The sequence below is a fragment of the Nilaparvata lugens genome, chromosome 7 (genome assembly GCF_014356525.2).
Source record: "Nilaparvata lugens isolate BPH chromosome 7, ASM1435652v1, whole genome shotgun sequence".
Taxonomy (NCBI): Eukaryota; Metazoa; Arthropoda; class Insecta; order Hemiptera; family Delphacidae; genus Nilaparvata; species Nilaparvata lugens.
Window position 1 is genome coordinate 40,671,664 of NC_052510.1, and position 27,345 is coordinate 40,699,008.

At 31.1% G+C, this 27,345-nt stretch overlaps 3 protein-coding genes across 9 annotated transcripts in view; 1 reads left to right on the forward strand and 2 right to left on the reverse strand.

The window, feature by feature from the left end:
• The window catches only part of LOC111043724 (1-acyl-sn-glycerol-3-phosphate acyltransferase alpha), a 76,059-nt gene extending 70,634 nt beyond the window's left edge, over positions 1 to 5,425 (reverse strand). Inside the window, exon 1 of one of the 4 annotated variants that reach the window (XM_039432762.1) lies at positions 4,472 to 5,425. The gene's annotated coding sequence lies outside the window, so the exon portion shown is untranslated. Of the gene's footprint in view, positions 1 to 1,235; positions 1,580 to 4,471 lie in introns of those variants that run through there. The other 3 variants (XM_039432767.1, XM_039432764.1, XM_039432772.1) reach the window with 3 other exon arrangements.
• The window catches only part of LOC111043723 (1-acyl-sn-glycerol-3-phosphate acyltransferase alpha), a 118,940-nt gene that overhangs the window by 37,406 nt on the left and 54,189 nt on the right, over positions 1 to 27,345 (forward strand). The gene's annotated exons all lie outside the window — the stretch shown is intronic.
• Positions 6,270 to 27,345, reverse strand: part of LOC111043719 (1-acyl-sn-glycerol-3-phosphate acyltransferase alpha) — a 42,070-nt gene continuing 20,994 nt past the window's right edge. Inside the window, exons 2-6 of the mRNA XM_022328751.2 lie at positions 26,262 to 26,475; positions 24,600 to 24,733; positions 12,515 to 12,696; positions 10,801 to 10,969; positions 6,270 to 7,616 (exon numbers count right to left, since the gene is read on the reverse strand). Of these exons, the coding sequence (XP_022184443.2) occupies positions 7,444 to 7,616; positions 10,801 to 10,969; positions 12,515 to 12,696; positions 24,600 to 24,733; positions 26,262 to 26,467 (864 nt within the window). The 5' untranslated portion in view covers positions 26,468 to 26,475 and the 3' untranslated portion in view covers positions 6,270 to 7,443. The remainder of the gene's footprint in view (positions 7,617 to 10,800; positions 10,970 to 12,514; positions 12,697 to 24,599; positions 24,734 to 26,261; positions 26,476 to 27,345) is intronic.

Here is a 27,345-nt window from a genome sequence, read left to right on the forward strand (position 1 = left end):
TGCAATAGTTAGGTAATACTGTAGTATAGTTGAATAGTAATATTTTATTGTTGACCTACTATATGGTAGGCCAACTATAATTTATGGCATCTTGTTACAAAATAGAAGGCCTCTCATTATATTGTTATGTATTGATTAATACATAAGATCCGTTCATTTATTCATTGATTCATTTGATAGTACACAAATTATAGGCACGATTGATGAAGATGCGACAGGCATAACACGAAACTGATCTTTCCCCAAATTTTGATGGATAATAGGGCAACTTTACTAGGAGTTTTAGGAGGCTTAGTTATGTCCTGATAATAATGTTGTATTAGAAAACGTTTAGCCTCTATAGTGACCTGTTAACCTTGTAAACTTTCAAAAGACCATAATACGTTTTTTCCAGAGAATTCTAACTGAACCAGATGTAATAGGCTACTAATACGAGGGTGTGGATACCACCCTAATAATTACAATCCAAACTTAAAGTAATGTTCAGAAAATAAAATAACAAGGTTAATGTATGCCAAACCACAATGAACCACAGTAAACCTAACACAGTCAAACCTCACTCAGAACATGAATAAAACCAAAACACCAAAACCAAGTTCTTCATTATTCGAATGGGAGAAATCAAATCAACATAATATTAACCTCTGCAACCAATTGATCCTGAAAAAATGAATGAAGCTTCACTTGATACGCAGAAATCCCATTCTTAGAAAGAGGTTTGGTTGATTTGGGCAAGCCTGATTGCATATGCACTTCACGTCAAATCTGCTAAATTCGGAAATTTCAACGGCTATTTTTTGCTCTACCTCTATAAAAAGCAAATTCCTCCAAGTTGCAAAAGCCTGAGAGTTTTAATCAAACCCTCTCATGTTCTATTACCTTATACACGTTACATACTTTCATACCCAAAATGGAAGTTAATCATCAATTTTAAATTGTCAGAAAATCAAGTTAAAGTGAAATGCCAGTTTCGATAATCTGTGGCTGAAACTTAATAGACAAAAGTAAAAAAGTCAAACAGGAAAATACTGAAGCCTTGAATACATCCGAAAAGGTTTATAAGCAGAATGATATGATTACAAAAAATTACTTTCTATAAGTAAAGTTGAATGGTCTCACAAGTTTATTTATGGTTCACTGAGAAACCATATATATTTATGAGAAACAGTTATTATTCTCGATAAAAATACTAGTTTCATGCAAGGTAATATCTGAATTATGGTAGTTATACTTACTTGAGTCTACTTGTTTGAGATCCGGTGTATTTTATTATGAATCTTCCAAAGATTAAAGTGAACTTGTAGCACAATGATTGCTACCTGAATATACACTGGATATTGTAAACAATAATTGATGTGAATAATTAATCAAAGAATACAGCACAATATCAAATCTATTGATAACGTTACAAAACAATCTGAATCTGAATCACGCCTACTGAAAAGCCAATAGGGATGAAAATAATAGAATTTCCATCTTCATACAGCTCAAGCTGTTTTCAACAATAGACAACAATATATCTCAAATCTTTTCACCAAATGCTAGGTTCAATTCTGAACAAACCCAACAAAAACCAAAGTTATTGAATCGTTCAACAAAGGTACGATTCAACTATTCCAACAATGAATAATTGTGCAGATTCCTATAGGCCTATAGTAGGACAATGACATTGTTTCTGTAATATTGTTGTGCGAGTTACAGCAGCACAAAGTTCACACTATTTGGAACAAAGCTTTTGGATCTTATGACAATGACTAATAATTTTTTCAAACGCTACAAGTGTAAAAGCTCTACAAACTATCTATTCAGCAATTTTTGCAAAACTGCAGATTCTTATCTATTCTATTTAATAAGAGTGTCTTATTCTAGATTTATAAAACTATTCCAAACTGAGGGAAAACGTATGAAACTTTTACGATATTGAATTAGGTAATAAAAAAATTAAATAATAAAATAAAAGAAATAATTCTCACGACTTTCAATGTTGGGAAACCCGGACTATACCTCCAGCTCACCTAATCTTGGTCACCTATTAGTTTGAGTGGGTTCCTAACCACCAACAGAGATTGTTTTAATGACATAGGTGTTAGATAAGTGAGTTTACTGAGTTAGAGAATCACCTCTACAATCCAGATATAGTTATCGATTAACTTGGTTCAAAATAAACTTGCCCTCTACTCTTCTCCTCTGAACCACCACCCCTACCTCATCCCTCTCTAACAATCAGCAGTTCACACTATCATACATGATCCAAGGAGGAAGCTACAGTAGTCCAAGTATCAAAAAGTACAGTACTACGGGAATATAGTTTTGAAATGGTTGTAATACACTCCTAGAGTAGAATTCACTTGAACTGACAGCATTCTTTACTAATAACGCCATCACTTCTCATGCAACAAAAGCTGACAGTTGGAGATGAATATAACTGTAGTCCAACTGTTGAGGTATAATAAGGGGCTTATCTATCAAGTATTATTAGGAATCTGGTATTGTTATACTCATTCTAAATACGTAAAAACCAACGATAGCCACTGATACCGTAATATTTGACCAATTTATACTTTGGGATGAATTGCTAAGCTGCTAGAATAATAATGCAGCCAATAAAGAACATTCTTGTTGAACATTCATGACGAACGTTTGTTGGTTTCATTTTATTTTTTGTGTGTTGTCTTCGGATAATTTTTTGTTAATCATAAATAAATATAAGCTATTTTAAATCGATTCATTCATTTATGAAAACGTTGAGTGATACCGTATTAATATTGGAAATGGCGCATCTGCTACATTAAGATTTACTTCAAACTGTTAGCATTGGTATAAAGATTAGTTTTTATGTTAATCATGAGAAATGCTGACAGTATAAGTAAATCTCACTGTAGTTAATGATGAAAGAAAAGGGCACGTCGCAGGGAATAGGCTAATGCAGTGGAGAATTCAACACAAGAATTATGAAATGAGGAGGAAACAAAAAAAGAAGAAATGAGCTAGAGTGTCGACAATGTAGCCTGCTATTGCCCAATATACAATGCAGATAAGAAGCAGAATGATTTTTCAAGTACTTCAACTCATCAGTAAATTACTTTTAAAAAGAGTGAGATAGACAGATAGATAGTCAAAGAGGAGAGAGAGAGAGACATCATTACTCAAATATTGAAAACTGCACATCAATAATGTTTCAAATTCAGCCTTCAAACTATTTTCCAATCACAGCAGATTGATTTTCTCAGAAATTAGTAAAGAAATTGCAAATTCAGGCTATTAAACAATTTTCAGTAGAATGATTATTGAGCTCACAGCTAGAATTATTGATTAGAGACATCAAAGAAATTAAAAAAAAAATTGCACATAATATTTAAGGCTTTAAACGATTTTCTAGTTTCAGCAGTTATATTTTCTCATAAATGCTTTTTTTCAGAAGTTTTAAACACGATTTAGCCTTCAACAGATTTCGCAATCTACCAAAAGTCTAGCAAAAAAAGAAAATGGATTTGCAATTTGACGGATTTGGAGGATTTATTTAGGAACACTTTGATGCCACATCTCGTCATTTGAATTATATTTTTCTTGCATGTGGAATTGAGAAAGAAAAATACAAAATCTTAATAGAGTAAGCATATCCTGAAGAAATGAAAACATCTTCAGATTGTACTAAATTAAACGAAGATAGTACTTGTAAGTAAAGATATCCTGTTATCCAGGGACTTTTCCGTTGTAAACTGAATATGAGAAAATATTCCTAATAGGCTAGCTTTTCTTTTTCAATTTTTATTTGAACTTCAAATTTCTATACAGGATACATCATAAAGGCACTCGACTAAACCTGAACTCAGACCAAATCAAACTTGGCAGGATCACCAACTTGAATTTTCCAAGACTACCGGTATCTCATTTTTTTTACAATGAAAGTCATTTTAAAAAATGAGAAAACCCGCACGTATAGATTATGTGAAATTAGAAGGATAACCACAAAACTGTATTTGTCGGGAATCAAAAGATGAGCAGAATTAATTAATTTTTATTCATGAAATTCGACCACACATGAGCACAAGCACAGAAAAAAATCAGAAATTAAATCAATTTCCTATTAATAGTTACCCTACTATAGTCTTATAATGGTTGGTATTTTAGAAAAGATTCTGGTTGGTTGTTTTGCGGTAGGAAACGTTCCTTTTAACATACCTAATAGTAACTTCCAAAATTAGAAAAAAAAACATAAATAAAAGTCATGAATGTACCACAAAACAGATAAAAAAAATGTGCATTGATTGGCCAAGAAATCATTTTTGAAACAGAATTAACCTATAATCAAAAGTTTTTACTCTGTGATTCATTCAACACTTGTAAATTTTTAAATCTCATCATAATTCCAGGTTAAAAAGACTAGATCAATCGACGAGTTATAAGGTTTAATCTATAAGTGAATTTTGTGTAAACAAAAGACCGGTAGGACAATAGTTTTCTTACTTACCAACGACTAGAAATTAGAAGAACCCGTCGATTGATGGGAAAATCTATCAACTATAAACACACGAAGAACATTTCATTTGAATAATATTGTGAACACTTAACTTATATTGTACTAAAATTTAATAAAATTTCAATCGGTGCAATACTCGACTTGTGTACTGTACTGAAAGCTTGAATGTTGTCAATCAACAACGGAGGTACAATACAAGTAGAACAACCACTGATAACCGAATTGAATTCTGAATCGCAAATGACAGTGCTGCCAAACTTTCTAGTTTCTAGTCTTCTAGTTTTTCTTTTCTGACTCCAATATTTTTTTTAATAATTGGCTAAAGATATATTTGACAATTTCTATCACAACTCAATCTAAAATTATTATTAGAATATGGAAATGTTTCAAATCATACTGAAGTTGGAAGCAGTGGATTCGTAATCTTGGTTTCTTGTGGCGCGCAATATTTGAATCTGCGGATTTTTATTGATAGTGAAGCCTTGTTGAAAGAAGCTATGTTTATTGAATCAAAAAACAACAAAGTGATCGTTTAACTCAGTTTGCATGGTCTAGTAGAATATGGGGAGTTTTATTTGAAACTGTCAGCATTGGTTGAATGGAAAGCATTGATTTATAAGAAATTCTGACAAATTAATGTGAATCTCACCATATTTTGTATTTTGCTCAAATATCGAGCTGAGTAACTGACAATATTGAACTTTTTTTTAATTTCTTATCAAATTAAAGCTTCACCGATGTTAGGGTTACAGGTTTCAATTTACATTAAACATTATTATGGCCAATTGCTACATAAAAAGTGATGTCTGATCTCTTTATAATATGCAAGCAAAGATAATCTTAGAATTTTATTCTGTGTTAAATTGTCATTGTAGCATAGGCTTTATTATTGAAAAAGCTTTTATTATATTGAATAATACATTGTTCTCTAACACAATGTACCAAGTTTTTGTGAATTAAGAGTAGCAATAATAATTACAGCACTAAAAAAGTCTATAAAAATTTGGGAAAAAAAGCTTTGGCCTGTGCCTTTTAATCCTTCCCCAATCATTTCAATTATTTGTGTTTTGTGATCTTTGAAGAAATAGATAAACAGATAAATAAATAAATAGATTAATAGATTAATAAAATAATAAATGAATAAGCGTGTCAAAGAATACGGTAAGCATTGATTGAATGGGAAGTATGAAAGCTATGTACAAGAGGTATGCTGACAATTTAAAGTGAATCTCACAATACAATCTCCTTGTTATGTGCTTTCAAGTAGTTCAACTTGAAATCATTTAGAGTTTAACTTGAAATCAAGTAGTTCAACACACCTAAATCATTTCAATCATCATTACCATTATAATCATCTATTTTATACTCTCATAACCCACGCACACATTATCCACACTAACAGGAAGTTCCTTACCTGTGTACGGTATATAGATATATAGGGTGTTTTATGAGAATGTGGATATATTCACATGTAGATATATTAATTTCCATGTATCAGATCTCAGATCAGAACTGAATGATATTTCTAAAATATTCCAATATCATCGCCACGTTTGGTGGACTTATTTATCCAATATTCATGTTTGTAATAATATGTATGTAGAACAATGATCATGGTAGTACATTACAAGTTTTTATGAAGATGATCAAATCGAATTCATCTATTTTAAAGATGTATTGAACAAAAACAATATATGAAAAAACTTATACAAGAGATATAATGGATGAGGAAGAGAAAGTATTTGTTAGAATTTATTCAATTCAAAACAATTGAAATAAGAAACACGTCTCAAAGTGACAAAATTTTAATTCGTTCCATTCTTTCCATTTGCCAAGAACACAAAAGTGATTGTCACTTCATCTCTCACTTCACACTGGAATATTATTACTAAGAGTTATATTTATTTCCAAATTCACTATCATTATCGATAAGACGCCAATTCAATTTATAAGAATATCATCAGCAACAATGATGGAAGTAATTTAATCCACTATCAGAAAAATCTATTTCGATTAATAAAATTTAATTTATAGGAATGTAATTGAGAAAAATAATAATGATAATTGTGAGACCCACTATTATAATCAAAAGATTCCAATTTAATCAATAAAATTCAAATCCAAAAATCACCTAAAAAACCTACGGTGCAATAACATAATATAGCCATGGTGAGAATCACTTTAAAATATCAGCATTTTTTGAGTGCAAAGTATTGATGTTATTTATGAGAAAAATGCTGACAATATGAAGAGAATCGCACTATAGTTGAAATTCGAACATTATATTATCATTTATCATACATTTAGGATAGAGTATTTTACACAAATATTCAATGAGTATACTATAAAATATCAGCTTTACTCTATCACAGTTTAGAAAGACACATTCATATTGATATAACATTATACTCACAGGACAAATATATGTACTCAATTACTCAATATTCATAAATCTTGACATCATAAATTCGAAAAACCTATCAAACTATATTATTGCCACTGTAAAGACAGTCTTAATTTTCACAATATTTGATCAGTAGAAGAAAAGGGATTTTGAAGATTCCTTATAATGATTAAATGATTATTGAATCTTTAATCATGCAGACTATTTAAAGACTACTTCAAAACAGATTTGAGTTTTCTTTTGAGAAGCCTCTCTTGTTCAGAAATTAATCTACAAAATTAGAAAATAATGAAGAACTCGCTTTGTAGCTCAGTAATAATAAATATCTGGTAAAAAATCAACAACAACTTATAACAAAAAGTTGGTACACGTTTCCCCAAAACATAGAAAAAATATCCCAACTAATAACAAATGGTAGCGGTTACAATAAAACAATATGAGTTTAAAATTAACTCAAATGAATATTTTCCAACATGGTCCTAAATATTAAAAACGACAACTCTCGAGATGAGGAACATCAGAGAGACTTATTTACATTTTTTTTCAAATTTGTTAAAATCTATCTGTTCTGATCGGAAGAGTAGTTGGACTGCTGTTTCTTGTAGACTTCTTCTTTGAGTTGGTCGTAATGCTTTGACATCACCTCTCTAGTTTTCTCCATAAGTTTTTCTATGTCATCTTCTGTCATGCCTTCTGTCGAGATGGGGTCCAGACAGGATATGATAATGTCTCCTGAATAACGGAATTTGAATTATTAAAAATCTTTGAAATTCTTTGGAACAAGTGCTATCACATTTTAAAATCTGGATATAGACCTACCGTACTTTGAATTGGACTCATATCCTCGGAAGTGAGAATATATTTTATTTTTACTTTATTTATTAGATAGAACTAATAATATAATGATCGGGAAATAGAATACAGGTTATTGTTCAAAAACATCTTCAATTTCCTAATTTAGTTTCAAATTTATAATAATAATAGCCTAATAATAATAATAATTTTTATTTCCATTAAGATGTGTACAACAGAGCTGAAAACAATATTATATAAAATAACATTAATTACACTGTATGAATAGTTAAGTGATACCAAAGTCTGTATATAGCTAATGTTGTGAAAAAAACAAAACAAAATATCACTTCTACACACACAAACATCTGAAAGGAAATAATTAGGTACTCCCGAGGCAAAGGCCTATATGGGAGTCCCAGCATAAAGAAATGAACCAGAAACACACTTATAATTTGTAGATGAACAAAAAGATAATAATAAACTGAGGTAAACTTATTTATTATTTACATTAAAATATTAAATGTTAGATTTAATTTGTTATTTTGTGGTGACGGTGCTTGGTCGGGCTACAACTTACTAATTTTGTGTTGTCAATATTATTCAGAATCAGTCCTTTACTTAAATTATACATCATTGGAATCAACTGTAGATTTCGGAGTCTAAAAAAATTATTTTAACAAAACTATTTCTATCAGGATTTAAGTTAATTTGTTGAAGAAGACTTCAACATCATTCGTTTCTAATAACCAGACTTTCAATTTAACCTTGAAGCTTACCATATTATTCAGCTGTTTCAATATTCTAAGGGTAACATGTTATACACTCTTGGTGAGATATAATATAGGCAGTGTCTTCGTTAGATTTCTTTGTAGGGTCTGGGTGGAATCCAGTTCCCTGTCGATCTCAAGCTATAAGTGCTACTAGCTGGATTAAGAGTTTACCACTTCTAATGAAAAAGATCATCAACATTTTATAGAAATATAGATATCTTAGTGGGAGAAACCCCCATTCTTTGAATAAGGGATATGAACTTGTCATACAATGCTTCTTAGCTAAGGCATAATTGTCCAAATATTATGTAGGCTATGTCCATTTCAATTTCTACACCAAATTATCAATCTGAAACCATGAATCAGAATAAAAAAACAATTTAAAATTTAGATAGATTGATAATATAACCTATTATTGGCAATTTTAATATTTATGAGACTTGGGAGTAGATCAGTTTTGGACCTGTTGCTCTCTCCCAGTCATATCTATATTATGATTTGAAATTGTATAAATGAATAACAATCATTCTTTCATATGTTCTGATAAGAAGAAAAATCTCCATTCATTCAGTCGCCTCACATCATCATTAATTTTGATCCTCAACACAAATCACCAAAGATTTCAATCCTCATACATTTTAATAAATTTCAATGGACATGTTACCGTGAAAACCTGATTATTGTTCAATTGTATATTTGTGTATAGTCAAATATTGAACTTTATTGTTCAATAATAACTTTTATTGTTTTTATTTTGTAGTTTCCCATTAAATTATTGCATCAGATTCTAATGAAGCTTTGATCATTTGAATACTTGGGTTTAGTGGAATTACAAGAGAAATTTGAAGCACTGCTCCAATTTTGTAACCCTTTCGCTGCCATATAAATGTGAGCTCAATGTGTCTGACAGACCGAATTAATGTTGACGAATGAATCCATCAGTTACTTTCCATATGAAGCCTATAGCCTTTTCAGTATATAGCCTATTTCACTTTATGTACCTAATACTTATACAACTGCACTGTTTTTTTTCTTAGTTGAATAATAATATGATATATTATAATAATAATAGTCAAAGAGGAAAAGGTTGACTGTCTTCTTCACTATCACTACTGTCCCGGGAAAATTCCAGTTCCACTTCATCAATTTAATGATCTGAGCTAAGTAAAAAAGCTTGGATTTCATGTTCAGAATAAATTTTACTCGAATGATCCATATAACATACGCAAATTGACATCACTTCACAAACAGAAACAAGTCTACACTTTTAAATCACAACATACAACAAAGCTACACACACATGGCACTTCACTGCAGCTGTTCACTGACACCTAGATATCTTCGTCGAATGAAATCGGAATCAGTTGAGACTTGGCTTATTATGTTGGCAACACTACAGACTATGTCTGTATCATAAAATAAAGGCAAACGGGAATATACGTGGATGGCACAGTGAGCTCAAAGATGAAAACGAATATATTCGGGATTGGTGTGTCCAGACATACTTTTCAAAAACGAATATTTCCGTGCTTGGCAGTGAAAAGGGTAATACATACTTTTCTTATAGAATTGAAAGACATTAAAATCTCTTGAGTCGAGTCTACTTCAATAGCCAGTCTCTTGAAGCCTTCTAAGGTTTAAATTTCGCTATGATAGAGCTTATCAGAAGTATTAAAATATTGATATTTTTTTATTTTTCGTCCCATTCAAAATTGGAATACCAGAACTCAAGAGAGAATTCTCGTTTTGTGTCGGAGGTTATAAGTTGTGGTAGGTATTCATATCAGATAAAACAAATATGAAAGTCTCATCATTGAGAATTGGAAATAGCAATCTGTTAATCAATATTTTGATTGTTAAAATTTCAAGTCGTTCTATAAAACTTGAAAGAGATTTGGATAATTTCAACATCCTTTTGGAAGCTTCCATTCACTGTGATGTCCTAAAAATTTTTCATTTTACTAGTTGATCATATAACTTGAAGTGAGAAATAGGCCTACTCTGTTTCAGATAGCACTAATCAGAAGAATTCAATCGAATAGATAAAATGGGATCTGAATTAATTGTGTATTCTATTCAATTGATAAACCTATTTCCACTCTAAATTAATAGTTTGTTTGTGGTTTCTACAAGGACACTTCAAATTATTATGTGTTAGATTATTAAATTTACTTTAATTATGTGTTGTATTACGCCTCCATTCAATCGGAATGATTATGTATAACTCTGGAGTAAATATGACATTCTCTTGTGATAAGTTTAATATCATTCTTTTCAAAATAATAATAATATAATGATTTTCAAAATTGTGATCCTGAAAATGAAGGCTTGCCAGCCAGTTTAACACCCACCTCTGCCAAAGTATTTCTTCTCATCGTTGACAAAATAGTAGGGCGATAACACCACTGGAAGAATAGGCACTTGACAGTGAATGGCCAACTTGAAAGCACCCTTCTTGAAGGGCAAGAACTTGTCTCTGTTTCGATTCCTTGTTCCCTCTGGGAAAATCCACATCTTGATCTGGAATAAGGGATGGAAAATCATGATAAAGAGAACAATACCTGAAGTTTGAAAAATACCACAGGGAATATAGAATAGATCTACACAGTACATCTCGATTTTGGAAAATATAGCCTAGATATTAATAAAAAACGAAAAATAATTTTGAGAAAGTGAAAAAATGGAGGTAGAGCTCGAGAAAGTAGTAATAGAGAATATAAGATATCCACAACTCAATATGCAAAAATGATAATAATGTTAATAAAGTTATCAAAAAACACTGTAGAGTTCTTATGAAACCGAAGAGAGTTGAGTTAGGTTCATTCATGAATATTTGAGTTCAGCCAGTCGTTTTCCTCGAATTATTACAGTCATGATCTTCTATTATGTGAATGCATTAATGGATAGAACTATAGAAAAAAGTCTCTGGAACTTTTGAAATCTAGGCCCAGATCAACTCAAATCAAAGTGGAAACTGAATGATGAAATCATATACGCCATAACAAATTGATGTAGGTTACACATTGAGACAAAAGTAAACAAAAATGGAATTAAAGTTCAGTTTAGGCCTCATAGATAGGACTACACTGCATCAATGTGATTATTTTTTTAATCTATTTCCCAATAAAAACAGCTAGCTCTCTGAACTCTATTATGAAACTGCCGTCCTCAGCTACCAAGCTATTTCAATCAAACACCAGGAGAGAAAATCAGACAATTACATGAGTGAAGCTTCAAAAGCGATTGAATCAGTTACAATAAAATGTAGAAGGATTAATTAAAGACTCATTTCACTGAAATATTCAATTCTCAATTTTACTCATTCAACTACCGTAACTCAATTCATCTAACTTGATACCCATAGACCTATGAGTCGCGTGAAGGAGGAATGGTCATGAGATATGAATTAAGAATGAATATTCTAAAAAAAGGAAATACTATAAATTGATAATAAGATATATACGTTGAAAATAATAATTATTGGGGTCTTTCATGTACATGGCTTGATCTCATTACTTGGGATGCCGTATCTCATTTGACAGAGAAGATGATGTAAGTGAGAAATTGACAAAATTCACTGCTGTGTGTGGTGCAATACGTAGAACAAAAGGGAAGAGAACAAGACAAGCCACTCAGATGAAGTTCTACAGACTAATGGCTGTACCAAAAATAGCTTATGGAAGCGAAGCCTGGGTGTCAATGAAAAAAACTGAGTCACGTATCCAAGCAGCCGAAATGAGGTTCCTTCGAGCAGTCAAAGGTTACACTAAGTTGGATTACATAAGAAACGAAGTAATAAGAACCGAACTGAATGTAGAGTCTTTATTGCAAATATTGAAGAAAAGTAGGGAAGACTGGTCCAGCCATCTACTTCGTATGCCAGCAAATAGACTTCCAATTCAAGCTTGACACTACAAACCCGATGGGAGAAGAGGCGTCGGACGACCGATAAAGAAATGGATGACGGAGCAGGCCAACAGAGCCTAATCCTTGAATGACGATGATGATGATTTCATGTACATTTTTCTTCTTATAATATTGTATAGTTTTTATTTTCTGACTCACATTGTTGGAGAAAACTTGTTTAGATATTTCGGACAACTGTTTGTTGGCCACCTTGCCATTGAGCCGGTCAATGAAAACCACCCCGGCAAGCCAGGCTGCCAGCCCAAACGGCCACACGTAAAATATCTCTTTTTTCGCAATCGCTGCACATTTGTCCATAACGTGCCAGATGTCGAACATGCCTGCAAAAAAAGAGAAATTTTGAGATAAAATTGCTCTAAAATAACTATTATTAGTGATAATTAGTAATACCAGAATAAATTATTCTTGATTTAAAATTTGAATTACTTTTAAAACCGGAATCTGTTTCGAAAGAATGACTTGTATATATTGTCAGGTAGTTATAAATAGTGAAAAAATTGATCTGGAACATGTCTATAGAATTAATAAAAATACAACAATTTTATCAATAATATTTTATTCCCTCTTGATGAGCTATTGTAGAAGCGATAATACCAAAATCAATAAGAAATACTGAAGTGTATTGAAGAGAGAATATGTGGGGGAAATATGAAGGTCATTGTAGGGGTCAGCGGTAGAATTGATGTCAATACAGGATTGGTTGAATTGATTAACGATAAAGAAAGAATAGAAATGAATAGCTATTTTAGAAGCTCCTGCAGGAGGGGACAGTATAGTAGATAGCACTGCGTCCATCATACAACTCAACTATTTACTGAAATAATTGAATTAAAAGAATTCTTTCAAACTATATTGGCACTGAAATAATAACAGACACATTCTTTATTGCATACCAATTTCAGTGGGTTAAATTATTTTATTGGTACCTATAATACATTTATTCATACATTTATTCATACATTTATTCATTTGATATTACGGAATCACATCCTAATGATTGAAAATAATTAAATAGGCCTAAGCTTATCTAATTACTATAATAAAATATGTTTTTTCTCAATTTACTAACTAATGAGGTATATTATATCGAAATTTAACTATAAACTACATTGGGTTGTAGTATACTGCATCAAATTCAATGTGAACAAACAATAAGGGGAGAATTCCATTCCAGTCATATTCATATAGATTTTACTGAGTGAAATAATTTTGTAGACATGATACAATATTCTTATCAACTTTGATTCTATAGTTTAATATTTCATAGTATATTCTATGAATCTTAATTCATATTAATCAAGATTTCATAGCATAGGGCTACAGAGTATATCGTAGTACATACCTATAGGGCTATAAACTAATATTTCAAGTTGAAATTTTTAGTTTTATGAATTTTTATTCTGGAGTCAGCTAGCATTTCAAGCTGCCGTGCTACCAATTTCTCCTTAATCGGTTGGAATAGCATTTAACACCTATTAACCTAAGGATAGTTGTCGGCTCCAATGTAATAGATTCTTGATAAACTATGAATGGATCTATCGCCTATGAATGAGAAATCCAGTTTACAGAGCAAATGAACTTATAATCTTCATGGATAAAATTATACAAATACAAAAAACAATAACTTACAAGTCTAAGCATCTAAAATTAGGTAGCCTATTACAAACTAAAGTACTTATCCAGTTTACAGTTGAAAAACAGTGGCTATTGGCTTGTATACACACAAAACAATTTTATGGACAAAATAGAACACTATAAACTGTTTAAAACTCAATTTAAAACATTAATAAATTCACATGAACGAAAATGATTCAGAGCAAAAATTTACAACACAAACATAGCCAGCCATTAGTTTCAGAGAAGAAAAAACAGGAAAAGCCTAAGTTACAAGTCACAGAGCCAAAGCCTTGTTTGGTGTCGATTTTACAGACACGTCACCAAAAAAAATTATAAATTACAAGTTTAGAATTCACACCCTACATCTGTTCTCAATAAAACTTTATTTTGAAGCTGTTATTTTAAACTTTCATATATATTCTCTATTTAAATAAACTATTTATTCTGTTTCTCAGCCTCGGTGACACCATGGAACAATGCAACAATCATTTACAATAAAAAATTCTCCGTCGAAAAGTTTGTCCGTCTATTGATGACTCTGATATTTACTATAAAGTTCCATAGATCTCGAATTGAAGATTCGATTCCAATGTGAGAAAAAAAATGTAATATTACAAATACCCCCCTCTTGACATAAAAAAATTTTACTGTTTGAAAATTGTTGAAATTAAAATTGAGAACAGTAACAATTTTTTCTATAAAAACATTACATGTCAACTATAATTGAAAATTATTATAAAAATTCATCAATAGCATTTGTTATATGTTTCCAAACAATATTTCAAAGTATAGAATATCAAAATTACTTTTGATTTAGCTTTATAATTTAAAGGAAAATATCTCAACAGAAAGTTTAATATATAAAGAATAGTTTTTGAAATTGCACATAAATTTAATAGATAGAAAAATTCAATTTTTTATTGCATAAAAAAAATTAGTATGTTGAATGAAAAAATTTATTATTATTATTTTATATATATATATATTTTTTAAATGAATTGATGAATTGTTACATTTAATTTTCACATAAAATTTCAATAAATCAAAAAATGTTCATTTCTTTCACTATTGACACGGTTGATTTTATTGATGCACATTTTGGAAAACAGTCCGTTAAGGCACTCAGTATGATTTTCAGTTAAGTGTGACTCCAATGTGATGACGTTAGTGTTGGGCTGATCTGGATGCACGTAGTGTTGGACTGATACTTGTAGTCGACTGATGCATATCAAACTTGATACAGGTGACATCTCAGTTAGCATTGCCTCATGCTTGTAGTAGACGGCTGCATACCAAACTCGATACAGAGTCACGTAAATTTTGTATCATATAATTATACAATGTACATTTCAGGCTTGAAATGACAATGTAATTCGTTTTTTGGAAAAGAGAAAGACGCTCCATACAGGATTAATTTAGGTGAGGATTAATTTAGGTAAGGTTTGGTTTTTTGATATTTTCAGCTTTCAAGGTTTAGAGTTCTGCATACAGGAATAATTTAAGAGAGGATTTTTTGAATCAATTCTTTCATGATACTGTGACTGTTATTCTGAATTCAAAGTTGCGAATGTGAACATGGATGGCAATTACCTCCAGGTAATGTAGTAGTGTTGAAGTTTGAGATACAAAGTCAGCAATAAGCGTTGGCATTGCTATTGGCGTATGCTTTGGTGTCGGCATTGGCATCGGCGTTGATATTGGCATTGGCATTGGTGCAGGCATTGGCATTGGCGCAGGCATCGGCATTGGCGCAGGGATCGGCGTAGATATTGGCATTGGCGCAGGCATCGGCGTTGATTTTGGCATTGGCATCAGCATTGGCGCAGACATTGGCATTGGCACAGTTATTGGTGTAGATATTGGCTTAGTTATTGGTGTAGTTATTAGTGTAGTTATTGGTGTTGACATTGGCATAGTTATTGGCTTTGGCATCAGCATTGGCACAGATTTTGGCATTGGCGCAGGCATTGGCATTGGCGCAGGCATCGGCGTAGATTTTGGCGTTGGCATCAGCACAGGCATCGGCGTAGTTATTGGCGTAGATATTAGTGTAGATATTGGTGTAGTTATTGGCGTTGACATTGGCGTAGTTATATCACACTAGTTCGAGAATCACCCAAATGTTCTTAACACTCTTCATGGCGTTCACTTGTTGCTGATTTCGAGATTCACATGATAACTATTTCAATGTTAATGTCTGTGCTGTACCTGTTATCTTAAAATGCTTATAAAGTAAGAAGAAAATCTTGATTAGGCTATCAATACAATCTAATACACATGAAAATTATTTTTAAGTATATATAAAATTGAAATTTGTTAACATCCTATTATACAGTCAGCAATACATAAATTGTGAAATATGGAGATATCAATTACAAATTTTCACTAAAAAAAAATTTCATTTCCATCTATTCACTGTTCAAATATCAAAATTTAATCCATTCTTCAAAATAGAAATAGAATTTCATAACACTCTGTATCATTATCAAAATTGTAAAAAACATCAGATCATCACAACAAAAATTAATTTCAATATATATTTCAATAATTTCAGACAATTGATCTTCTATTCACAATCATTTATAATATATCTGCATTTCATTATCATTTAATATAACATTTCATTTATAGCATTTATAGCAAGTTCATTTCACATTTATGATTTATCATTCAGGGTTTCAAAATTATTTAGTTTTAATTTTGTGTTCAAAAATTGTATAAAAAGCAAATTATTTAATATTGTTAATCATCGTTTGTCGGATACTATAGTTTATTTCGACTTTTCAATGTTCTAAACACAAACTACATTTCATGACAAAACTTTACTATCAACATTAAACAAGAAACCATTCAAAACATCAATAATATTTTGCTTCAAAGGCAAACAATATTCATAAGTAATCATCTGCATCTATGGCAATCAACATTATTAATCATTATTTTGCATCTATGGCAATCAACATAAGTAATCAACACAAAAAATATTATCTCATTACTGCCTCTCTAAGTCATAACCTCTGTTATTCCTTCTTTAGGCAATAATGGGTTTCCATCTCAAAAAACAATCACATACCAGCAAAATTCTAATCAACAAACCCTACTAAAAATTCTACATACACTCCAGCATCCATTTCAAACGATAATCAATCATATCAAAATTTATAGAACAAACAATTTTAAAATTTGAAAAAGATATCAATCACAAAAAACTTTAGAAAAATTTTAACCTTTAACTCATTTCAATTGATAATATAACACAACGTTTTTATTCAATGAAAACATTATTATTCAAGCTAACTTTCATTAATACATCACATATATATGGCTACAGAATTCATTAATACTTTCAAATTTTGAAGTTTATTTATTATAACAAAAGAATTTATAATTTAAAGACTGTATAATAAGTACAAACATTTCAAGATTATAATACAAAGATGATCAAGATGAATAATGGGTAAATAAGTTCCCTAAAAAATACAAAAAGGAGAAAAAGAAAACTGGGTAAATAAATTTCCTAAAACAATACAAAGAAGAGAAAGATTAATTAGAGCCTATCCTACATGTCAGTACTGAACTTTCATGAGGAAGTATATTTAATAAAATATACTACTATGGAATTTTGTAAATTCCAAGTATGACTCTAATTTGTTATAATTGTGAGCTATCACTCCCACAAAAACAACTGGTGGAGGAAAAAATGTTGACTATTGTGACTGGGTGGATAGTTCCTAGATGTCTGTAAGGCAATGTGATAGCAGACTCTAGTATCGGACCACAGAAACAAAAGTATGCAAAAGTTTTTTACAAACATTTGATGTTGCAGTCTTAAGGTTTTTATATCGCAAACAAGTAGGTCAGATAATCGAGTCCAGCCGTATGTGGTTCACGCCCACACCTCTAAAAGAATCACACCTACTTGTCTACCAAAAATCCAAAGTATTGGACAGCAAAGAAAAAATAAAATGCAAAATGGGTTAAAAGCCCAGAAGAAAACTATAACCTAATTACATATGGCTTATGGCACGATATGCAATGAAAGATGAGAACATGGGACATAATTGCTCTGAAAAACCTAATTACCTAATATGATACCTGAAAAAAAATAGACATAATTAAAATATGTTATACATGATGAAAAAATATACCGCAAGCAAACAATTATTTACACTACAATGGATAGATTTTGGAAAAGTTAAGTTTTATCAACAATTTAAAGATTAGGAAAATAAGCTACTATTTTAACTTCTAATATTATTTCAGAAGAATACAAATTTAAATGACTATGGACAAGATTGGTTAAGATATGCATCATAGAAGAATTTTACTGAACATTACACAAAGACAGGAAAGAATTGAAATTTGAAAAGATTAAGGGCCAAGAAAATAGGCTACAGGAAAGAAAAAAGACACAATTATGGACTCTTACCATACACTGTGTAGCGATTATGCTATTCTGAATCCCGGCATAACACAGGATTCCTAATCATTGTGTGTTGGGGAATACCCTTTCATCATGTGATTCACAGTCATCATCTTGTAAATAAGCAACTTGAAACAACCTTTGAATACTAACACATCAATGGTGACTTTGTGCTTTGTTTTCTTCAAGAACATGATTTTATTCATGGGTTCATTTGTTTCAACAAAGCCATTTTGCTTACAAAAGTTAGTCATGTTCACTTGAGAATGCATTGCATACACCTTTTCAATTCTCAGTTGAAAGTTGAACTCATCAACTTGACTCAAAGCAACATTCATTTGTTTACATTGTTCCTAACCTCCACAGAAACCTGTCTCATGTAATCATTCACTTTGTTTATAGTTTTCCTAACCTTCAATGTAGCAATATTACTTTCATGATAGTTGACTTTCAGTGAAGACAACTCCCTACCTACTTCTTTACTCAATTCTACTATCTCATTAGGGTTGACTATTTCAACAACAGTAACTAGGCCTACATTGTCAGAAACTTGAATGAGTTGATCTTGTATCTTAACACTACTATTATCATGCTTCAATTTGTTTTCATCTTCATGACTATCTTTCAATGTTTCATGTGCATCTTTCAATAGAAGGTTTATACTAGCCTGCTCTAGTCTAATGCTAGCAAATTCTTGCTTCATATCATCAAACCTAGCATTAAACTTAGCATTTTGCTCATCAAACAGTTGTGTTAAGGCAGCTATTAACTCATCATCATTTTTAATATTTTTCATATTGTATGCCATTTTGCTAGTCTGCACAGATAATATATTCATTAGGACTTGATCTCTCTTGAACCGATTTCCCACTCAGCAGTATACCATTCATAACCTATCAAGATATCTATCCTACTAATAATTTTTTACAACCAGGGATATATTTTGTAGTTTGAGTCCCACACCAGGGCGTACCATTTGCCATGCTACCAATTTCTCCTTAATCGGTTGGAATAGCATTTAACACCTATTAACCTAAGGATAGTTGTCGGCTCCAATGTAATAGATTCTTGATAAACTATGAATGGATCTATCGCCTATGAATGAGAAATCCAGTTTACAGAGCAAATGAACTTATAATCTTCATGGATAAAATTATACAAATACAAAGAACAATAACTTACAAGTCTAAGCATCTAAAATTAGGTAGCCTATTACAAACTAAAGTACTTATCCAGTTTACAGTTGAAAAACAGTGGCTATTGGCTTGTATACACACAAAACAAATTTTATGGACAAAATAGAACACTATAAACTGTTTAAAACTCAATTTAAAACATTAATAAATTCACATGAACGAAAATGATTCAGAGCAAAAATTTACAACACAAACATAGCCAGCCATTAGTTTCAGAGAAGAAAAAACAGGAAAAGCCTAAGTTACAAGTCACAGAGCCAAAGCCTTGTTCGGTGTCGATTTTACAGACACGTCACCAAAAAAAAATTATAAATTACAAGTTTAGAATTCACACCCTACATCTGTTCTCAATAAAACTTTATTTTGAAGCTGTTATTTTAAACTTTCATATATATTCTCTATTTAAATAAACTATTTATTCTGTTTCTCAGCCTCGGTGACACCATGGAACAATGCAACAATCATTTACGATAAAAAAATTCTCCGTCGAAAAGTTTGTCCGTCTATTGATGACTCTGATATTTACTATAAAGTTCCATAGATCTCGAATTGAAGATTCGATTCCAATGTGAGAAAAAAAATGTAATATTACAAAGCATGGAATAAAGTGGAATGAGGGATATACACTACTTTCATGTACTTTCGAAGTGTTGGTTAACATGAATAAAACCATTGCAATTCCATTTGAATATTGACGATCACAGCAGAAATTTAAAATGGTCTGAAACGTACCAAAAGTTGAGCTAATCATATAAAGGATGATTTATTCAAATTGGAATCTTGAGAATCTTTGTAATTTCCTCCTGATTATCAATAAAATGTCGAATGTAAAAAATATTGAAGTGAAATTGATCCTCACTAATGAAACTTCTCGTTTCCAACAAGGACTCTTAAAAAAGATACTGTGAAAGGATTGACGATATCTATTAGATGGAGATAATAACAGAAGTGAAGAAGTTGTAGTATAATAGCGTTATATTTGTGCATTCACACAAGTATATCTATTTATCTATTTATTCGTGGTTACAATTACAAATCACATGAATATGATTAGGAGTGAACCGCAGGCTTGGCTCTAGACTATTCTATTTCCAAATTTCGATACTGAGCTCATTTTTTTAGTTTTATAAAATGTTGTAAAGAAATCAGCTAGCATGTTGACCATGAAATAAAGTCGTGAGGGAAAAATTAGGTTGTTTTTACTGTTGAAATTCGAAGTTTAATCTTCGTCCAAAATTGAATTGAATTTATTGCCAAAATTACAAATACATATTTGTACAATATTAATTACAAGAGTATACAATACAAATATGGACATTGATTTTAGCTTGAGTACAACAATATTATCAATGTAATATTTGGCACTGCCAACATAAGAAACCTTGTGTGTTGGCAGTGAGTTGCAGTTCACTTATTCTGCTTCAAGTACTTTATAATTATACAATTCAAATTTTATAATGTTAAAGAAAGTATTACAATAATTTAAAAAAATCGCAAAAGCTTGGAAAAAACAAAACTTAAGAATACTACTTATTATTATATGATAAAGTGATATCCAATTAATTATTGTGACGTCTTGAGGCCATCATGACAGTTAATCTTTCAAAAAGATAAAATAAATACAATAAAACTAATCTCCTGCAAGATACGTGGGACAATTACATACCTGGTTCAAGAACCTGAAACCGAAACACGATCGTTCACAGTTTCCAGTAACAATGCTTGTTGGGTACAATACTATACTTCATACAACTATTTTGAAGAATATATTCTGCTCAATCCAATATTCTATACTTTTAAGTAAATTACGTGAGATTTTTTTATCTATAAAATCGTTTGGAATCTTATTTATAATGTAGTTACAGTAATATGTAAATTGGTGCCTGCATATGGTTAGTTTGATGAGTTCTGTGTTAAATCTATTGTTAGGACGTGTATTATGGGGTGAAATATGTGTAGCAAAATTCGATTTATTCTTATTGATAAAGAGTATTATGTTTTTCATATAATTCTGTCTTATTGTCGGGACCTTAAATTCAAGAAAAATTTCCCTACTAGGATAGAGTCGTGGCTTTCCTAATGCAGCTCTTATAATATGTTTTTGTAGGATAAATAATTTTTTTAAATGTGTATCATATGCAGCTCCCCATACTTCATTAATGTATTGAAATAATGAGTGAGCATACGCAAAGTAAATTTTTCGTATAATGTATTTGTTTTTGATTTTATTTATTTTGTAAAAAATGTAAATGAGGTATTTCAACTTTGAGCACAAATAGTCTATGTGTTTGTTCCATTTTATATGTTGATCCAAGAGTATACCAAGATATTTAATTGTGTGCACCCTTTCTAATTTTTTATGTACTTCTGCATTATCCGTAGTGTTTTCATTGCGATTATTTGTTGTTCCTATTGTAAGATTTAAATCTGTTGCTGGTTGTCCAGTTATATTGGGTGAAATGGTGATATACTTAGTTTTGTCAGCATTTAAAGTCAAGATATGATCTTGCAGCCATTTTTTTACTATTATTAAGTTTCTATTTGCCATATTGAATGTTTCTTTCCAGCTTTTGCCACTGAAGATCAATACAGTGTCATCTGCAAAAGACAGGGTGGTGCAATCTTGGAGGTTTAGTTCGAGTAGGTCATTCACATACAACAGAAAAAGAATTGGTGATAACACAGAACCTTGAGGCAAGCCGAACCCTGATGTATATTTAATATCAGTTTGACCATGGAGATTTAGGAATTGTTTCCGTTCAGTTAGGTACGAAGAAAATAAATCATTTGCTATGCCTCTAATTCCAGATCTGTTTAATTTGTTTAATAATATATTGTGAGGTATGGTATCAAAAGCCTTTGATAGATCCATGAATACTGCAAGAGTTTTTCTATTGCTATTAAAATTGTCAAAAATTATTTTGTTCAGATGGATGACTGCATCTTTAGTAGACTTATTTTTTTGAAAACCAAATTGCTTTTCATTTATTATATTCTCTTTTTCCAAAAAACACATAATTCTGTTTTTTATTATTTTTTCCAATATTTTTGAAAGATTGCTTATTAGGCTTATAGGTCTATAATTTTCTGGTTTATTCAAATCTCCGGATTTAGGTATTGGGATGATTCTGGCTTCTCTGAATTTTTTTGGGAAATATCCTTCATTTAAACATTTGTTAAATATATGTTCCAAGGGTCCAGTTATGTAGTGAGAGATTTTTTTTATGAAGGGTCCTGTGAAGTTATCTGGTCCTGGTGTAGATTTGTTTTTCAACTGATTTATAATTGTAATTATTTCATTTGTGTTTGTGGGGTTCAGAAAGATACTGTGTCGACATGAATTTGATAGTGATAAAGGAACTGGGATATCGTTAACATTTCCTGATATTTTTTTGGCAAATGATACACCTACATTAGCAAAGTAATTGTTAAGTATATCTGCATCTAGGCTTATTTCTTTTGTGTTTTTCTTCATTTCAAGCAGCTCGTGAATGTATTCCCAAGTTTTCTTGGCATTATTCCTATTTTCGTCAAACTTCTCATTAAAATAATCTATTTTCGCTTTTTTTATTAAATTATTCAAAGTATTTTGGTAGTTCTTGTAGCGGGTTTGCAATTCAATATTGTTTGGCTGCCGAGAGAGTTTCCTGTGTAATTTGTCTCTTTCTCGAATTGAATTGACTAGACTGGGTGTAATCCATTTTTTTACTGGTTTATTTTTTTTTCTTAGTCTGATTGTTTTTGTTCTTTTATTTGTAAGTTGTGTTAATTTTTCTATGAAATTGCTAACCATTGCATCGATATTGTCGGTGTTGTAAACATCAGCCCAGCTTTCAACATGTAAGTCAGCTATTAATCCGTCGAAATCAGTTACAGTTTTGGTCCATAATTCCCCTGCTACCGCGTTATTTTTCAAGGCTTCACTCAAGTGTAGTGAAATACTGTAGTGATCTGTTATATTAGTTTTAATAATAACGCCATGTTGCAGGTCTCTATTGTTTGCCCCCTCCTTAAAAAATATGTGGTCTATGCAGGTACCATTTCCATTCACCATCCTTGTCGGCTTATTGATGTAGGATTTAAATCCATTGATATGCAGAGTACTCAAGTACTCATTTGTTAAATTATTGTTATCTAAAATATTAAGATTTATATCGCCCATTAAAATTACATTGGTAGTGTCCTTTATTCTGTTTAAACAAGAGTCTAGACTTGATATGAAATTATTAATGTTGGTAGCTGGGGAGCGATAAATTAAAATTACTGTATATTTAATGTTATTAATTAAACACGTTATACAGATGGAATTCGATTCTTCGATATCTAAATCGATAATTTCAAAATGAAAATTCTTGTCAACAAATAAACATATACCATCACACTTTGAATGTTTACTTTTGTTCTGTACAACATTATACCCTTCAAGACCGTAAGTGAAATGAGCATCATCCGTAATCCACGTTTCTGACAAGGCAATAATATGAAATTTGAATTTGATATTTCCCAAATAATGAACCAATTCTTCAAAGTTTTTATTCAGGCTTCTTATATTAGTATGAAAAAAATGCAATAAGTTTTTATTGCTTGAGTTCTGAGGTTCAAATGAGAATAAATCATCTATTTCACTTGTATCATGATAGCCTATTAGATCATCATCACATTCAAGAACTGACATATAATATTCTATAAAAGTATAAGACTATTCTGTGAAATTTATGATAATGTAAACTCCAATGAAGAAAGAAAATGAAGTAAGTTAAGGATCAAGAAGATAAAGAAAATTTTGTTAATAATAATAAAAAAAGTGGGTAAATTACCAATCCTGCGACTTCCTGCCGCGCCTCTTTTATACAAGAAAGACAGTCTTTCCGTCAATTATATATGAACTGGAAATTTTAAATTTAGAAGGATTAAAACACCAGATTATAGTTGAATAATATTATTGTATTTGGAATTTGCTTAAATTTTCGACCTAAAATTTGATTACCCAGAATGTCGAACATTGACTGATGGTTGGATACAATGATGGCTCCCCTCTCCTCCTTGATAACTTCACCTCTCCTCAGAATCCAATTGATTCCAATCAGTTTCGAAGTCAGTCTTGCTATATTAGCTGCCATTCTAAAAAAAATATGTATTAAAAGAAACATTAGTTAACAAGACATTGAGAAGCTGTTAAGAGTATTAGATATTTTTTCCTTTAAATACATAATTTTCATTTATATTATTTTCTTGTGTGCTTCGCAACGTCTCTGGATACCAGAGCTCTACCGTATACCAGACCGCTGGTATATGTGCTTTCATGTTGCCATACTAAGATTTTTCCTCCAGTATATTGATTTTGTGTTTTTAAATACGATGAGTTGTCAATTTTCAACTCTAGCATCTTCTTCTCATACCTGAGCTAGAATCTTCTGGGCAGATTTGTTGAGAAGGCATTGTGTTATATTATGGGAATTTTTAGCATTCTCTTTGTACATTTTTGAAAAATGCTGTTTCTTATTTCATGGGAAATAGAATTAATTGACAGCAATTTACACAAAGTAAGTATAGTACTTATAATAGTTGGTATAATGGACGGGAAGTATGATCAGAGAGAAGAATACAAGTTTTTTTTCTAGTAGGCCTATATCACCATTCTAGTATTTTTTTTCGCTGGTATATTACTCAGCAAAGGTAAAAAAGTTGTCTTTTTCGAGCCTTCTCGGATATAGGAATTATTCTTATTCTAAATAATAAATATGATAATTAATTGGGTGATCACAGAACGTTTTTGACATTTTTTACGTTTCAGGGACATTACAATAATTGAATAAAAAAACAAATATGTTGTCAAATTCTACACTGTTGTTTTATTTAGTACACGACCAAGGTTTCGTGACCACACCGGTCACATTTTCAAGTTGACTAAAAATTACACTTTTATTACAACATTACAATATTATGTATAATAAAAAAACTGCACTGAGAGTTGAAGACATTCTTACTCAAGAATATTCCCTACATCAATATTTATAAAATAAAATCAGTTCTCAGAGAGTTGCTGGTTGCTATGATTTCAAGTAGCGAACTGTTTATAATAATCTGTATCGAAATTGATGAGTCATTCATACCTTTATTCATAAATATTCGCAGATTAAACCTTACCAGTCTAGTTTTATAAAATTATCAGCGTTTACAGATGTGGATTGTAGAAATATCTGGGCCTTTTTACGCATATATCATAAAAATGTACTTTTATTTGTCTTAATAGAAAGCTCATTCTCTGTATATTAGGAAGAATAAAAAGTATATGGAAAGTAGGCCTTTTTTCAGGACATTATTTTCAAATGCTCAGATTATGTATAGCGATACTATTATTCAACCATAACTTAACTTTTATTTGTCTCACTGGGGAACACATTATGTGTATATTATTCAATTGAAATATTCAATATTTGTTTTTGTATTTTGCTATTTTCAATGTAGCCTATAATTATTTGATGTGTACCGATGTGAACAATAAAACTTGATTTGATTTGAAATAATATATAGAAAGTGATCTTCTTTCAGGATATTATTCTCAGATACTCTGATTATGAATATCAATAACTTTCACTAGTTTGTAGATTTTTGTAAAAGCAATTGTTCATAGATTAATAGAACTCACAGTGAGTTGTAGACATTCTTTGGCCTGAAAATGAAGACAGGCATAAGGACGATGGCCAGCAGCGACACGAGGACAACATAGACAATAAAGCAGCCATGGTAGCGGAGCTTGTTGTTGGAAGCGAGGGGCAGCAGGCAGATGAGAAGAAGACTCAGGGGAACAAGATGCAGCTCCCATTTCAGGCAGCATAGCCAGCTCGATAACATTATTTCAACTGAAACAAGACAATTAAAAAACATACTTTGAAAATGAGATGACTATAGAATAATTCATTATAAACCAGCTGTCGAGTGGATTATAAATTGCATGCAATGACGCATGCAAAATACCTCAATGTAAATTAATGAGGAAACAGCTGTTGTGTGGACTATTAATTGCATGCAGTGAGGCATGCAATTGATAACTTGAAGTAGCATAGTATTTTCTCCCGACTTTTTTCTGCTTTCAACTCGGTGATTTTTTGATGATAGTGCATAGCTGTTTACATCAAATTATTAGCATTGTCGATACAACAACCCAAACAGCCATTAGTCGTTTATACACCGATATCTCGCCGACACGACAGGACAGGACAGAATTTACTCTGATGGACAGTATTAGAGGAGACTGTGGTTTATAACTGCGCGAGGTCTACTGTTCACAGAACAGTAGTTATTTATTTGGTTATTCATGTCCAACGGATCTCGAAAACGGCTCTAACGATTTTCACGAAATTTGGAACATAGTAGGTTTATGATATAACAATTTAATTGCACTAGGTCTCATCCCTGGAAAAACTCGCTGAAGGACATGAAAAGGATAATAATTATTCATCCTTGGATAAACAGATGATAATTTCGTCGTCTGTCGATAACAGAAGATGCGTGTGCCTGTGTGATGTGGGAGAGAGACAGGATTATTTTAAGCTGTGTAATCAATCAGCTTATCTCACGAGAAATATTATCTACATATTTTAATCTACTTGATCAAAATAATATGATTTGTTGACATGACATGGTATATCATAATTTTCAAAGTTAATCATTATTTTACAGTTTTCAATTGATTAGAGAGTGTAATTTTGTTATTCAATTTGGTATGAAAA